The following is a 16,795-nucleotide window of genomic DNA, read 5'->3' as shown; positions in this document are numbered from 1 at the left end:
CTTCCTATAGGTGAAGAGCGCATCCTCTTCATCTCTTTCTTTAAGGGTGATACTGCCCATCTGCTTGGCTAGCTCCTCTTGATTAGCCAATAAATTCTCCAGCTCCACTACTTAGGTTGAGTAGGCCATCCCATCACCGCAGCTATGAACCCATTGTATTCGAGTCTAAGACCATGGATGATGATTCTCCTCATCCGAGCCTCACTCACCTTCTCATCCGGGGCAAATTGGGATATCTCACGACAAATATTTTTCACTTTTGTAAAGTACTGACTAATAGTTAAAGTGCCTTGTGAGATACCTGCGAGCTCATTTTCTAGGAGCTGAAGTCGTGCTTCGTTCTTCCTTGAGAACAACTTCGCCAATGTGTCCCAAGCCTCCTTCGGTGTCTTTAACATGAACATAGCTTTGCCTACCTTGATGCGCCACTTCCGCAAAGCTTCTGCATTCTCTGGAGGAGTTGTCTCGGTGCCCGCAATGACCTCCCATAGGTCATGACCTTGCAGGTAGGACTCCATGCAGGTCTGCCAATAGCCATAGTTATGACTATTGAGCCTCCACATGCCATTGCCTGCGGTCATTAGATCCGCCATCTCGATTGACGCCCCGCGTCCACTTCACTTGGTCCCAGACCAGTGATCTCCACAGTCTGCTCCGGCAGAATCTCTCCTTAGCGCCTTTTCAGTACCACACTGAGCTATGTAAACGCCCTACGCTTACCACTGCACCGGCTGATGTAAGTGCCCCGCACTTACTAAAGACTCCTCCCTGAATGGTCCCGACCAACCTGCTTTGATACCAACTGTAGAGATTTTAAGGCGACGACCCTAACACCCATTCTTGAAAGTTACTCTAAGACCTTTCCATGGTAAATAGCAACCCTCTTCAAGCAACCTCTTAATCCTTCTAGAATATTCCAATCTTCTCATATTCACTAGAAGGCTCCTTATAAATATCTTCTCCTCCAATTATCCAAAGTATTTTAGAATTTTCTCAAATATGCATAACTAATTTCCAACACTCTCCAATTATCTAGAGTGTTTCAGAATATTCTCAAGTATGCATTGCTATTTCTCAACAATGACCAATACCAAAGGTTACATATTACATAATTTATTCGTGGTAACATTTTATTTTATGATTGTAAGTAGTTGTAACATTGTCCTCAATATGATCAGAATGATGAATTGTTTCGTGCAGCATAAAGTATTTGAGCAAATATACGACCGGCCATGCTCTGGAAGACATGTCATCGAAATAGCCAGTCAAATGTTCTGTATTTAGCTGGCAACATTAACCGGCTCACTTCCACTGTCGATAGAAGTTTTCACTACATCCATCACAATCTGTGTCTTCCGGGTGATGACTGCCCTTAGGGGAGAGAGAGAGAGAGAGTAGAGAGACATAGAGACAAGATGCATTGAAGTTTTCAAAGGAAAAGAAGAATGAGATTCGATTTCATGTTAGAATTTATATGGAATTGAGGCCAAATGAATGGATTCCATAGGATTTATCCAACCTCATTCCTATGATCCAAAGGGTTATTTAGGAAAAATTCATAGGGATTAGAATCCTCTAAAATTCCACTACAAACCATACAAATATACAATCCAAAGAGGGCACTAACTCTGCAATTGAATAGCCTTCATTTTGGCATTTAGAGTGCATGCAATGTAGAGTGGACCGACTTGCCTGCGCAATTGGATTTGGTTTGGACATAGTGTCTGCGATGATTGATCGCAAAACCACCATGCTGGTTTGGTTTGGAAAGTTTAGAAGAACAAGTGATGACCAATACCAAAGCTTACATATACATAATTTATTCGTGGTAACATTTTATTTTATGATTGTAACATTGTCCTCAGTATGATCAGAATGATGAATTGTTTCGTGCAGCATAAAGTATTTGAGCAAATATAAGAGCGGCCATGCTCTCGAAGACATGTCATCGAAATAGCCAGTTGTGTTCTGTATTTAGCTGGCAACATTAACCGGCTCACTTTCACTGTCAATAGAAGTTTTCACTGCATCCATCACAATCTGTGTCTTCCGGGTGATGGCTGGCCAGTTCCTCTCAGGCTTGCTACCAGCATCTCGGACGCTCTGCACCAGCCTAGAGAACTCCTGGACCATGAGTGCCTCCTGTGGCAGGTCTGTCGTGACAACATGCTTGCTTGGATGTGGATCCCATCCAGTATGTAGTTCGGCAAAGCTTGACTTGGAGGCCACGCTGAATGGGGCAGATTTCTCTTCATATGGGATGACGAAATCAGTGACATGAAGATTACCGTTTGTGCCAACGACGGTGATGTCCATGGTGAGGTTGGTAAGGAAAGAACAGTGGAAGGTGGCAATCTTGCCATCGGCCCAGTAGAGCGTTGCGCCACAGGCAAGGAGCACGCCAGCTTGGTTCTTCACTGGGTTACGGAAAGCGGCCACACTCTTGGGCAGCTCATAGTCAACAGCCCACAAGATTGCACGGATGCAGTACCACCCGACATCGCCAAGTGCACCGAGGGCATCAAGGTCTGGCTTTACCCTGATGTCATTGTGGAGAAAATCTTCATCTGCTTGAAAGCTGAACACGGTGTTTATCTGAAGCAACAGAAGAAAAAACATTGATTTAGCTTAACGATCAAACTATGACGTTTCCAGAAAGTGTCGAGATTAAGTGGATATAAATAATGAGAAGCATATCACGAAAGAGATAATAACACTGAACTGCAAAACACTTGATGCATGCAGAATCAAAAGAGATCATTCCATAAGCATTTCAGATTCCATGTATGTGCTATGGATTCATGTGGCTAACCATTTCTCACTCTGTTACTAATGGTGCCAAAACTTCTCCCTAGCAAAAATCTACTAGTAGAATCAATAGTACGCTATTTTGTTCTTCCATAGTAGGAGAACTGTAGCAAACTGTCTATCTAAGATGCTTTCCGGAGGAATAACATACAAAACAAGATGCATGTGTGTTATGACAGTTGAAATTTGGTGTTTCATATAGAAATAGCGAAGCTTGAACAGAATAAAATCATTTTCACTGTTCCATTGTCTTCTCCTTACTCAACCCATATATCAGGGGTACGAAATTTTGGAAGAAAAGCTCAAGTGGTATGTGGCCACTGAAAAAGAGAAAATCAACTTCAGTTTTACCATTTAACCCTTAGATTAAACGCTTCCAGCAATATAAATGTGATATCCAAAGTGTAAAGCTGCCTGTACAGCATGAGTAAATTCAATCATTTTTTCTCTAGTAGTAGTCACCAATTTATTGCTCACACAAGGAACATGAACATAATTTATACTTGCTTCATTTATGTACTCCCTCCGTCCCGAAATAAGTGACGCGGATTTGTATAAAAATCTATACAAATCCAAGTCACTTATTTCCAGATGGAGGGAGTATATCTATACACTGATCTGTATATCCAGGAGTTTCCTCTATTCAATTTTCTTTGACTTCATCGCACAATGTTTGGCTGCTTTTGATTTCGCAATGACAAGTGTCCATGTCAAACAAACAGTTAGTAACCACCTAGAACTGCCCAGTAACATTAGGATTGGATTGTTCAGACACCCAAAGAATGTCCACAGGTGGGAACAAAAAGATGCGTTAACACATTATAGCATTCTTTAACAATTAACACTGAATATGTTAATGCTAGAACCCCTAGAAATGCATATCACGAGCGAAATATCAGGTGCATGTACAACCAACCCTCAGGGCTGAGGATCTAATCGTGCGGTCTGGCTATATAGCTTCTAACATGAAAAACCTTTTATATTTTCTACTGAGTGCTCTAGCACCCTTAAACACTTCAAACTAGGAAGTCTGTCAGAAGAAACAAAAAGTTTGTGTTTCTTGTGGCCTTTTTTCTCTTTTTGATTATCCTATAGATTTATCACCTCAGATTTTTTTTCCATGTTTGTTACTCTTAACACAATGAATTTGAACTTGACATTACAAACATGGATAAAGTAGAATAAAAAATACATGTGGATTTGTTTTTGGAAAATTTTATGTTGATTTGGTGCCTCAAATGACAGGGGGTAACTTGGTAACAACTTAAGGGTGGATTGCATCTCATTCGGTGCCCTTAAAGAATATATGTTTATGGAGAGTAAGTTGTGAAAAAATTATTAAAGCAACACCATGTTCAGGTTCATGTGTAGGTCAGACCCTTGCAAATATTATCAAAGCAAAAACATGTCAGGTTCTCGGTTCAGTCTGTTGGATACTGACTGTCAAAAAAACACCAGTAGATGTTCCGTTAAAAAAGAAGTTGGATTACGTGACCAGACAGAACTCTTTGGGAACTTAAATTACAATGAAGGAAAAGAATGTTATATACGAAGAACAATGTCTTAACTACTACAGTAGTAACTCTAATTTCTAAATTGCATGGAACTTCGAAGAACTCTCGCAGATTCCTCAAGGAAGGTAAGAAACAAAACCAGCACAAGTGACCGAACTAGGAGAGTGGTGCATTTGGAGGATAGTTTTTATAAAGATGAAAGATGTGATAGAAAATAAAAACCATAATATCTACACCGGCCAATCATATGCTGATAGTCGATGTTTTTCAGATGAATACTGATGGAACTACAAGGAGTTTTCGAGGAACAAGCAGAACAAACAAGCTTTATAACTCAATCAAAACAGTAGTTCAAGACTCCAAGTTGCAAGGAACAAGATATCTCTGTTCCTGCATGTAACCTAAGCAAAAGGAGAGGCAGAAACTTGGATAGATTTCATATTAATAACAGTTTCGCCAATTTATTGCTTCGTAGTACAAAAAGACTAATGTCTTCAAGGTTTTTGGTAGTTCCAACTGCTAGCAGTCAAATATAGCTGTTCCGGGTCGGCGGTAGCTATCAACAGAAAATAGCCCTTTGCTGGACAGAACGACAATCTGCAATTAGACCGGATACGTTCACAGTTCAATAGAGAATCTGCATTTTCCGGGGAAGAGATCACTAGAGAATACAGTATTTTACGCTTCAGCATGTGGAATAGATTAAGGCAACCTGACACGACATCCTAAAGTAATGAAAAAACAATTTACTACCACAAAATGGGATGAGTAACACCAAGACAGTTCGGAGTTCACAATGTTCACGGAGAAAACCTAGATTCCAGTGTTGACTAAACTATTCCAGTTTCTAGCGAAATGTAGCAAGAAATTTCTCAATAATTTACCACTCTGACGTCGCCGATGGTGCCCTTGTTGGCGACGAGCTCGCGCATCTTGGCGGTGCGGGGGTGGTGCATCCACATGGTAGAGTCCATGAACTGGACGCGGTTGGACTCGCAGGCGGCGAGGATGGCATCGAGGTCGGCGGCGCAGAGAGCGGTGGGCTTCTCGAGGAGCACGTGCTTGCCCCGCGCGGCGGCCGCGGCGGCCCACTTGACGTGAAGGCTGGTGGGGAGCGGGATGTAGACGGCGTCAAGGTCGGGGTCGTCGACTAGCCCCTCGTAAGAGCCGTGGAGGCGGACACCGGCGGGGAGGCCGTTGTCTGCCGCGAAGGCGCGTGCCTTCTCCTCAGAGCGGCTACCGACGGCGGCGACGTTGGCGGCGGGCGCAAGCAGCATGGCGCGAGCCACCTTGCGCGCGATGGTGGCGCAGCCCATGATGCCGAAGCGCACCGGCCGTGGCTCCTCCGGCATGGCGGACGACATAGCGAGCGGCAGGTGTTCGACGTTTGGTTTCAACGGCGGAGTGGGTTTTGTGGGGACTGTGTGGTGGAGGACTGGAGAGTGGAGACTGGTGTCGTTTAACTTTGGCCTGCACACGCGAGACGCATTTCTAGTCACACGTAGAATCGACTTGGCTGAGAGCAAATCTAAGCTAGTTATTTCCTCTCTACAGCGCCCCTTAAGCATATACGAAGACCTGCCGTTATGTTTAAACTTTTTTCTCGCTATGCCGCTATTCTCGCTATTAACACGCTACATGGCGATAAACGCTATTTTTTTTATGTTCATCTAGTTCATAATGAGTATTTTATGTTATGTTGTTGCCTCGTGGGTTGGGGATGTTACGCACTTTGCTTCCTTAAAACTATTTAGTCCTTTAAATATGCCACATATCTATGTTTTATGCCATGAATTTGGTCTTGTAAACGAATGAAAAAAGTACGTTATAATGCTGAAACCTCTAATTTCGGAGCATATTGGATTTACTTTTTTTTGCAAAATGCTATTTGAAATAACACACGCTATATAGCGTGTATAGCATCTAAAGAATACCGACGCTAAATGTAATAGCACGCTATTTAAAAACCACGTTACACAAATCATACTGTATATTTGTATAGTGGAACTGCTTGTAACCCAATCAGCATTCTAGAAGCCGTGATGTTTGGTCAAGTCAAACATGCATCTCAGGATGTGTCTTAGGCCTTGAAGTTGGTAACCAACAGAGACAAGAGGTAACAAGGTTACCCTCCGTATGTGCCTCAAGTTCAACAATTCGAACCAAGCACAAGGGTTAGTCGCGCGAGACCACGGGTAGCTCAACAGTCACTCCGAGTTTCCCTATGGCTAAATAGGGAGTATTAGTATTTATGATTGTGATATGTATCTCTAGATACTCGCTTAACATAGGAAAGTGTCCTAAAATACTTAGTATGCATTGTCTTAAGTTTTGATTGTGCCTATGCCCTTAAGTGGCAATTGCACAGTTAATGTTAGGATTCTAGAGAACCAAGCATAACTTGGGTGGTCAGCTAATCAGGTGTAGTAGTTCTGTTTCATGACAGGGTTGTGGATCTCCTTTTGTGATCTTTTCATTTTGGATGGTCCAAATTCAACAAGGCCCGGTCCAAATAGGGCCTACAAAGTTTAGTATAGTTGGATTTGGACGACGGCATTCAATCGCATCATCTATCTATCTATCTACCTACCCAAATAATAAAGGGAGGAAAAGCTTCCATCGTCGTCGTCCGTCACACACGGTAAAAAACCCAACTCAAACCGCGACCACCACAAGCTCCCGCACACATGTAAAGAAAACCAACCGGTCCGTGAAAAAAACCCGCAACTGCTCTTCCCCTTCTCCTCTGCCGCGGCAGCTCATCTCCCTCCCTGATCCCTCCACCACGACCACCACAAGTGGCGATCTCCATGGCGACGGCGTCCCGGGAGGGAGGGGCGGGACGGTGGACCCAGATGCGGCGGTTGATGCCGATGATGGTGGTGGATGGGCGGCACCGGATGTTGAGGAGGAGCGGAGGAGCCACAGGTGGTTCCCCACCATTAGCAGCACCATCCCCAGCGGCACCAGCACGTAGTCCAGCGTCGCCTATGAAAGTCTGACTTGCTCGCCATGCCTCTCAGCTTCAGCACGCAGCCGTTGAGGCACCGTTGTTGAAAGAAATACTACTGCAGGAAGATACTACCACGGAGTGGCTAGAAACAAGTGAACCGGGGATAAATACAATCATATGCATGCAAGATAACAGAAAAACATTTATTTTGTGAAAAAATATAATCAGAAGGAGAAGTTCCAATTGATGGTCTCGTGCTTCCGATTTGTTTTGAACCCGAGAGAAGAGCTATAAGCTCTGATAATTTTCCAACTGACGCTGAATTAGACGGTGAGAAACACATGAGCACTTTTAAACAAATCTGCTGCTAAGGAAGGGCTTATGGGAGCAAATTAAGGGAGGGACAAAGGAGTTACAGGATTGAAACCAAAGATCACATGGATATAGAGTGTACTTTTGACAATTCCCATCGATAGAACCAACAAAATTAAGTACACTATACAAGTGCATTATTAGATCAGGCGATCGTGAGTTGCGAGCACTTCTAACTGAAATAATACAGAACTTGATTGCTCTTATGTCTGGATTATTAATGGAACAAAAATGTTCATAATCACATGTTTGGAGAGCTTTCTTTATCGTGTTCCATCCATGTCAGTAAGTTTCTTCTGAATATTAGTGTGTTAGTGGTTTTCTTTTTTCCTTATACCAGCGAGTAGGTGCGTGGTAGCCGCAGGCTGCGGCGGGCGCGGGAGGCAGCACCAGCGGAGGTGCGGGAGGCCAGCGGATGCGTCATCTTATTATTAGGTGCGAGTAGAGATTTGAGGCTGACCGATACATTAGAGCAATGCAAGTTTTTTCTTCTTAATTTTAACCTGAAATTATTATTTTTCTGTTCCAAGCTACGTTTTGTGTGAGATAGGGATGCAGCATGGCCGTCGCGGAGTGGTAATTTCTTCGTTCAATGGATAGTGCAGATTATAGAGTCTTTACGTTGAGTTAACCTGATGAAAAGATCTACTCAAATTATAAGCAACATGAATAAATAGGTTCAGTTGTTTCACAGGTTTTTAACCTGATGAATAAGATCACTCAAACTACAAGCAGTGTTTTTTTAAACTAATTCCAGGTTGATAAATTACTACACACAATTAATAAAACCAATTTTGAAGGGTCCGTAAGAACCTTTGATTAAATACAAGTGGGGAATGAACACCGTCTATGCGGCATGGCAATTAGGAGTAAATTAAAAGACATTTTGATTAATACCCATTGCTCCCTTCATTTTGATTGAATTCAAGTTATGTTGTTTTCTTTTTTATAAACATGAATTTTTGTGTGCATTATATTTAACGGAAAAAAAGAGACCGTTGGCACTGTACTAGTGAACACAAAAAGAAGCAAGACAGTGTGTTAGATGCACGCATGAGCCATGAGAAAAGAGAACATAATTTTGAAGCCCACAATCTAGCTCAGGCTCCTGCTACTTTGAGGATGGGTCGTCATGTTTGTACCATATCGCCTCTGGATATCGCAAGTTTTGGGAAATAATCGAAAAAATCCAATCACAAAAATTCTTATCGGATCGAAGCCAAGAAGCATTTATTACTCTCTTTAACAGCGAAACAGGTGACGGGACAAACAAGTATATGCAGAGATACTACGACGTGTCAGACGGGGTAAGCTATTCCCAAACGAGGTTCATCCCAGACAAAGGTATATACAGACACCTTAGCAGATACGTGCACAACACGCGGAGAACAGTTATCTCAACCCTGAAGGGAACCGTTACATAGTTCATTCCTTCAGCCATTCATGGCCGACAGACAGAGCTTCTACCTCATTTGGGCGCTTAATGTCATGATTCAGTCAGTTTCATGGTCCGGGCGAGGGGTGTACCAGTCGGGATATCTCCCCATTCTTCTCAACAGCCTCGTGTAGGGAGACTCCGGCATGAGAGCCTCCTCCTCCTCGTCAATCTCCTCTTGCGTCTTCGGCAATCCATCGGGGATCGGGAAAGGCCTCGGCTTCGCCGTTTGACCCAGCGAGCTCGATGGCACCGAGCTGCGAGCTTTCTCGGCCATCTTCTTCCGCGACTCCGAACGGTGGTGGATGCTGCTGATAAGGTACCTCGGATCTGCCTGCGATTCCTTCACCATGCTTGCGATTTCCTCTTTGGGTAGCTCTTGCTGGGTTACACACATGGAGAAGTGCAGTTAGTTGGATGAGCGCATGTAGCATGAAGAACTGACTAGATCTCTTCAGTAATTTTATGAGCGGCGTATAAGCGTATTTGGTTTGGTGCATACCTCAAGTTTATTGAGTTCAAAGTAGGCGTCCCAGCAGCTGCAACATTCATCGCCTTCAAGGGTCGTGCAGTAATCTGTACCCAGGTAAGAAGAGTCAGTGTTAAACCTCACTCTGATTCAGTAACTTCTTAGGAGTATAGCCTAGAACTGTGTTAAGAAGAACCATAGTTCAAGTGTCAAACTCTGGTTTGTCCGGTCGATTCGGCAGACAAAATATTTCTTAAAATGGAATAGTAACTGTGAATGTCAGAAGTCACATCTGAGGCTAATTAAACTGAACTGAAATGTATGTAACTTGATGGCACTCTGTATTTGCGAACTACGTAGCACTACCACCCTGAAATCAGCACTCAGATTTACACCAAACCTAAACAAGATTTCGTCAAAGTACAGTACGATCCCAAAATGAGGCCCACGAACCACTAGACCATAGTTGTCGTCCCATTCATGAATCCACCGACTCCAATTCGTGAATTCGACGATGTTAATTCATAAATCACGATGTAGTTTTGTGTTGCATTACTAGTACGAAGAGAGAGTTTTGCCTAGCATTACTATTTCCAGTTTCACGTAGCAAATAAGTGGAAAGAATATTAAAAAAACAAAAAGAAATGATCAGCAGGTTGCTGGGCCGGCCTAGCCCAGAGCCCAGCCATGTCATAGCGATTCTCTTCCTCCTCCTAGCCCAGCGACCTATCGTCTTCTCTTCCTCCTCCTGGTACCGCCGCCGCCTCTGCCCCAGGCCTCGATTCTCCAATCCTCCCCGAGCTTTGAAGGCAGCATAAAACGATTAACTATGAGAGGGACACGAAGGCGGCGCTGGCGCCCGCGACGGAGGCGACCCGCCGAGCTTCTGCACGGAGGCGACTTGTAGTCGCCGCCGCTCCTGCCACCATGTCTGCGCCGCCGTCCAATCGCCGCGGTTACTTCGCCCGCTGGCCGCCTGGTCGTCACTACAAGGGCCGAGCTGCGCAGGCCTGCATCAGGTTAGCCATCAAGTCCGTTTTTCTTGTTCGACCTGAGTACGATGAATCAGGCCGCCATTTCCGACCGAACCGGGCGAATTCGTACTCCACACTACTCCAGTTCGCTCGAACTAGATCGGAATTCGACGCCTCTCTTAGCGAATCCGGTAACTATGCACTAAACAGGATCTGGAACTTTTCCGGAAAAAAAAGAACCGAAACCAACGCTAACCTCGGCAGGAAGCCGCGTCACGCCGTCACACATTAAAAATTTCAGGGGGAAAACAGATCCATCCAAAACCATGGTGCTGAAGAGGAATTAGAGGGGGTTAACGGAGCAGGGTACCTGTGATCTGGTCTTTGGTGCGCTGGACGAGAGGCTTCTCCAGCCTGAAGAACTCGTCGAGGATGCTGCGGCTCGAGCTGAAGGGCTCCCGCTTCGGGATCGAGTCGTAGTCCCGCAGCGCGCGCACCACCACCGCGCGCCGCCAAGCCGAGGGCGAGGCGGCGGCGGCGGGGTACGCGGCCGGCGTCGTCGCCGGTGACAGCGGCCGGAGTGCGGTGTAGGGTAGCATTTGTTTGCTGTTTCGGCCTTGTGTCGTCGGTTAGTTTGGGAGATGTGGATAGGCTAGAAGCGACGATTTCTCTCGTTAATAAAGCAGCAGCAGTGACAATACAGAAGAGCAGAACGGATAAGGATAAGTATCTTTTTGCCCTCTTGCAATATAACCTTCTAATACAGAATTTTTTAACATACGGGCCCTTATTAGTTGCATTCCAAATCTCTAATCCATAAACCTCAGGTCTATTTGACATGATAATATCAAATACAACCAAACCCTTAAAAGAAGATGAATAAATACCCAACACCATTTTGCCGAATCTTCCATTACCGAATTATGTCGAGCAAAATCGGCGACACCAAGTCATGTAAGTAGGTGTGTGCATCATGGAAACGTTTTTGTTAGTTGCAACTTCTGGACACTCTTAATTCCGTAGGACATTAGGGTGTAGATTGTAAATACCGGTCTTTCCAGATCGTCGTCAGCAGCGGAATCATCGAGAATAAAAATATCTCGAGATGTATGTATAGATCTTTCCTCTCCCTTTGTTTTCCTCCAGCGTCGCACCCGGTATTGGACATCTGGCTTGTCAATGTCAAGTGGCAAGCGCGCCAGCCAGGCAGACGGTTTTGCAACTCTATCTGCAATTATATTCCAAAGACCCAAATACCCTTGCTTGCGCGGGTGAGTGTCTGGGTGAGCCGCCGATGCAATACCGGCAGGCGCCGCTTTACCAGCGCCGAAGCCACCAGGAGGACACCACCCGGTTTACGGAAAAAACTACCACTCTGTTACTAAATACTTGTCACGACAAGGAGGCAGCACAAAAGTAACCGAAAAACGCTCTGCGCTGCGCACAGCACAGCTCGCGGCGCACCCTGTTCATCGTCAGAACCCGAGCCCCGTGGCCTGGTAAGATCCAGTCCATGTAAGCTTAGCGAGGCAGCCGTGGCCCATTCAGCTACAGATTTGGGCCGGGGTAACTCGTCCCTGTCTTAACATTCATTGGTTAATCGACCAATGACGGGCCCATCGGCCCATGTATGAGGTCTCCTCTCTTCTTCTTTTCAATTTCTTTTTAGCTGAAATCGCAAGGGATCAGCTGCAAGTGGCAGCTATTTGACCGCCTTAAACTAACAGCTTGCTCAGGCAACAGATTCAGGGCCCAAGATCCCCCAGACATGGAGATCTACCTGCCCTTGTCCTCACCTAGACATCAAGCGGTTCTCTACCACCAACTGGTGGTGGTGAGAAACTAATTTCAAAAGAGCGGCCTTCACGTGGCCATGAAATGATCTGCATGACCACAACACTATGCTCCAATCATGCTCCAGTCTGGAACAAAAGAACGACTGCAGCCTCCAGATGTGTGTACAGAAAAAGTTGCAGGGCTTCGATTGTTATTGTTGCGTCGAGGGATGGAGAAGGAATGGATGGGCCGCCTTTCCCAAAGAGACCACTCCATTTGGAACTTGGAAGCTGGACCGTCGATCGACCCCTGCAAGAATGGGAAGGCGTGGAAAGCAGCCTAGTTAGGTAAACATACATGCTTTGGGCTACTTGGAGCTTTTGGTGAGCTGTGTGACAAGGAGGAACCTTTTGGTCGTGGGGGGGAAGAACACAACAACAATGACAATTGAAACAAGTGATGGGAAGTCCCGTGGTGTTGACTGCTGCAAATAAAGATGGACTTTAGCTTTTGACTCTAGCTGCTTTTTCCTGCACTTTGCTGCAACCGACCATGGGTTGTGAGTTGTGACCTCTGAATACCAGGCGTCCAAGCACCAGTCCGGTGCATCTTAATTATGGGATGAAATGTACGAGGCAGGTGCTTCTTTTGATCCATAACAAGTGTCGGAGATTTAGTACAAAGTTGTGGTCTAATAATATTTTTTCCGCTTCTAAAATGCAGCGACACCTTCTCTGTACTGGAGTATGTTTGATTTGGGTTCGCAATCATTTTCCGTAGGTTTATTTTTTGTAGCGCGCATAGCCAATATTTTTTTCAAAAATAGAAGTCTGTTGATTTCAACGACACATCGAGCAACAAAACCGCAGAGTACCAAACTCCCAGTTCCTGCACACAGAACTAACACAGCCACAAAATACGAAAGTGCTGACTTATTACATCATACGGAGTATAAGAATAGAAACTATAAACTGATTCAATACGTGTGTCACGATGTTGTGGCGGTGGTCCTTGTTCCATAATTATTTAATCTTTTGAAAAAGTCTATTTTGTGACCATAATTATTTTATTTGTCATGAACAATATAAGCTTTAGTCCTTGTTCCATGGCTGCCGATTTATTGGTACAGATGCTCATGACATTTTGCTCACTCTAGCTGTTTTTTTTTTGTATAGCAAATCATGAAACACACAGGACATCGACAAAAATATTGTATCCTTGATTTTGCCATGGCTTACTCGGACTAAAATCAAGCACATCAATAAAAACATATGGAAGAGGCACATGCGCGAATAAGATGCACTGAAAGAGATCAACGATGTCACAAAGCTCTCCTATAAGTTAGTCTCATGTGCTTGTAGAAATAGAGGTGAGGTTAAAAACCCAAGTACGTGGATCGTCATGCACCTATAGTCCCACCACCTCATAGTTTTTTTGTTTTGAAAAAAAAAACAGATTAAGACAAAAATGTTGTTATCCATGAGCATTGACCTAAATTATTCTGGGTGGCACTGTTTTATTATACTCCATCCTTCACAATAATGTTCTTTTGGGGCATGGTTATGCATGCTTTGTTGGCTTTGTCCATCTGCAATAATGTTGCTATCTCGAGCATCATCAGTCATGACACCGAGTACACGAACGCTATGATTGGATATAATGATCCAAGTCAGACCATGCATACATGTTTTTGTATTACTAGTTTGACCCATTACCTGCTCTACGTATTGGCCCAAAATAAATAAAGTAGAAAAACTAAAAGGGGCTCTATCACAGTGGACAATTAGCATCTCATCTCATGACTAATCCAACAAATTCTGCCATTAATTTCATATATCCCTAATTAAAACTATCTGATCTTGAACAGTTCGTACGACTGCTGGCAGCATAAACTTCGCCGGCACTACGGTAGGACCCACGTGTTTACCCCGCTCGGTTGACGAAGGTGTCAGTGCTCCATCAGGCTAAAGAAAGGAAATAAAGAGTCGAGAAGATGATGACCTCCTGATGTTTCGAGTATATTTATGGGTAGCAGCCATGGTCGCCAGCGTTGACCTGCTGCATAGTACTGGTAAAATGTTTCTCCGATCTTGGCGAGATTCGGCTTAGAATAGCCTAGGAGTAGATCGAGAAGTTCGATCTGGCCTACTATTTGAGTATCCTCGCCGTTCAATGTTCATACGCACGCCTAAGACGGTTCGATCGACGCTACACATTCGACTTGGAAGCTCTTTTCCCCCTGTTTAGCGTGTGTACAATTGGATGATGTCAGTTTTTTTTAAGATGTTGCTTACGATAATTGCTAATGTGTAACAGATGAATGAAAAAAATCATGAGCCTTTTTTCATTAAAAGATGGATCTCTTCACAAAAAGTATACGACAAATACAAGACAAATTTCCTTATACACTAGATTTCACCTTTCTTAACATTTATTTAATTACTTTAGTTATATAAAAATTAATTGTGAATATGGCATTAAGAAAGAACATGTTCATTGTCTTTTATAGATGAAGTGGAACACATAAAAAACAGTTAATCTTATCGACCATTGCACAGGCTACCGCCCACCGGAGAGTCGGACTAAGAAATTCCAGGCATATGTGCAGTGGATAGCGTCCAAACTCTGCCCAACTAAATGACAACATCAAGTTTTCTTTTTTAGATCAATGTCAGCTTAACGTTAAAATACAAAACAACCGGGCTTTCAGACTGACCTTGGACCGGTTGATTGTACTCGACACATAATCCAAATGTGCTTACGCAATCGCAACCCCTTTCTTTTTGTCAGCGGTCTAACAACTGGAGGGCAGAGAAGTTCCGGAGGATTTGTAGACAATTGATATGATCAGTATGTCGCTGTTGCATGTATCAAACAAATTTTTGGATTCTATAAGACTAGTTAACCATAGTTGGGGTTGGTGGGACATGAGCCGTCTGTTGGTCGATCGGACGGATATCCATGCTTTCTCACCTGCCCGTGGTAGCTATGTACAGTTTCAAGTTTCAACGATGGACAGGCGACTAGGCGAGAGGCAGTTGGAAATCAAACTTCGGTGCCAAAAGGTCTCCCACGCAGTCTTTTTGATGGAGATATTAGATATGATTGCGTGGCACGGGCCCGTTGTATTGAAAATCCATTCGTATTGGAACGAAGAACAGGCGAAGGCTAAAACGATCTATGTGAATGGGATCTTCCACCGACTTCTCAGCTCTGACTCTCTCTCTCTTCTTCTTCTTTTTGGCCATCTAGGCTCGCAAGATCCGAGATCGATTCAAAAAAGACCCAAGGGATCGATCATGGGTTCATGGCTTTACCTGAAGCTTCGACAGGAGAATGACCAGACACGCTCGAGGCCCGTCTCCGAACATCCTGCTCCTGCAGAACGGAACAGCACGGATTAATTCGTGCACACGCTCCTCCCTCCCGGTCCAGAGGGCTCCTCAGTCCTCACAACGGCACAACGCACCCCGGAGCAGCGACGCGCGTGTCCTGGCCTGGAAAACACGTGCGCGCAAGTCCATGGAGCCATGGAAGGAGACGGGACGTGGGCATGAGACCGACCTGGCACAAGACATCCCCCTTCGAGCGTTTTGACTTCCCCTGAGCAGTGGTGTTGTTCGAATGGTTCTATGCGTACGAATTGGTGTACGAACAGAGACGCTGATATGCGAACCTTCGGTGACCTAAAGTCAATCGAGATATTTACTCGTCTGATTTATAAAAAACGTCGCTCATTTTGTATTAAATTAGTACAAATTTTGTACTAAATGGACGACGTACACTTTTTATAAATCGAAGAAACTACTTCTCTTTGGAAGTATAAAGTTTTTTTTTAAAGAAGGGTGTGTATTAATTGTAACAAGAGTCGTTACAAGATTCGACACGGTCTAGAGAGACAGCTTCAGGAACTGAACCCGAACGGCCATTTTTGCCATCACATGCATGCACGCTACCGATTTTTTTCTTATAAAAATACAAAAAACGGTTTGTTACAATTTAGATATTTGAGCGGGGAGGTACCGTGCCTCGTATAGCTCTTTTGGGTACGTCGATATCCCACCGTCCATACCGTATAATTTTTATCCCTGGCCATAACTTAAAGTGGTTTTACGGTGACAAGCTTGGACAAAAAAACCATTGACATGACAAGTTTATACAAAAACTTGCTACCGTGGCAAAATGTTGACAGTTGGCCAACGCCACACCATCTGTCTTGTCAACGAGCAAGCTAGAGATAGTGGATTTTCAAGACAATGGTCAAACATGTGTTCCCTATGTGTGAATATGTGTGTCATGATGCACAAGCAAGTGAGAAAGCGTGCGGGTTTTAAGTCTCGGGCCAACTGGTTAGATGTTGCGGTAGTTCAAGAGAAAAAAGGATCATGTCAGATACGTAGTAGCTTAAGTTTGGGTGAGGAAAAATGCTACAAACATCCGAGAGAGTATAACAGGGCACCGACAGTTGGCAGACTATTCCTCAATTTTGTATGT

General features: G+C 44.2%; 2 protein-coding genes and 1 long non-coding RNA gene across 3 annotated transcripts; 1 reads left to right on the top strand and 2 right to left on the bottom strand.

Moving 5' to 3' along the window:
* Positions 1-1,787: 1,787 nt before the first annotated feature.
* Positions 1,788-5,785, bottom strand: LOC100842383 (uncharacterized oxidoreductase At4g09670). The gene is made up of 2 exons (XM_003558897.4): positions 5,207-5,785; positions 1,788-2,595 (listed from the first exon to the last, which is right to left on the bottom strand). The coding sequence occupies exons 1-2, from the start codon at positions 5,684-5,686 to the stop codon at positions 1,975-1,977; spliced, it is 1,101 nt and encodes a 366-aa protein (XP_003558945.1). The 5' UTR covers positions 5,687-5,785; the 3' UTR covers positions 1,788-1,974.
* Positions 5,786-8,852: 3,067 nt separating this feature from the next.
* LOC100839950 (CCG-binding protein 1) lies at positions 8,853-11,210 on the bottom strand. The gene is made up of 3 exons (XM_003558889.4): positions 10,896-11,210; positions 9,585-9,658; positions 8,853-9,464 (listed from the first exon to the last, which is right to left on the bottom strand). The coding sequence occupies exons 1-3, from the start codon at positions 11,122-11,124 to the stop codon at positions 9,141-9,143; spliced, it is 627 nt and encodes a 208-aa protein (XP_003558937.1). The 5' UTR covers positions 11,125-11,210; the 3' UTR covers positions 8,853-9,140.
* Positions 11,211-11,423: 213 nt separating this feature from the next.
* LOC112269961 lies at positions 11,424-13,019 on the top strand. The gene is made up of 2 exons (XR_002962238.1): positions 11,424-12,160; positions 12,253-13,019. It is a non-coding gene; the product is annotated as an uncharacterized LOC112269961 (long non-coding RNA).
* The last annotated feature ends 3,776 nt before the right edge of the window (positions 13,020-16,795 follow it).

The sequence above is a fragment of the Brachypodium distachyon genome, chromosome 1 (assembly GCF_000005505.3).
Source record: "Brachypodium distachyon strain Bd21 chromosome 1, Brachypodium_distachyon_v3.0, whole genome shotgun sequence".
NCBI lineage: Eukaryota > Viridiplantae > Streptophyta > Magnoliopsida > Poales > Poaceae > Brachypodium > Brachypodium distachyon.
This window is presented reverse-complemented; position numbering and strand designations above follow the sequence as displayed.

Bases quoted from the DNA above. Each gene is read 5' to 3' on its own strand.
- LOC100839950 (XM_003558889.4), bottom strand. From the start codon at position 11,124: ATGCTACCCTACACCGCACTCCGGCCGCTGTCACCGGCGACGACGCCG. The intron at 9,659-10,895 runs GTACCCTGCTCC...ACCTGGGTACAG, and splicing joins CACCAAAGACCAGATCACAG to ATTACTGCACGACCCTTGAA. The intron at 9,465-9,584 runs GTATGCACCAAA...TGTGTAACCCAG, and splicing joins TTGAACTCAATAAACTTGAG to CAAGAGCTACCCAAAGAGGA.
- LOC100842383 (XM_003558897.4), bottom strand. From the start codon at position 5,686: ATGTCGTCCGCCATGCCGGAGGAGCCACGGCCGGTGCGCTTCGGCATC. The intron at 2,596-5,206 runs GTAAATTATTGA...CTGTTGCTTCAG, and splicing joins CCATCGGCGACGTCAGAGTG to ATAAACACCGTGTTCAGCTT.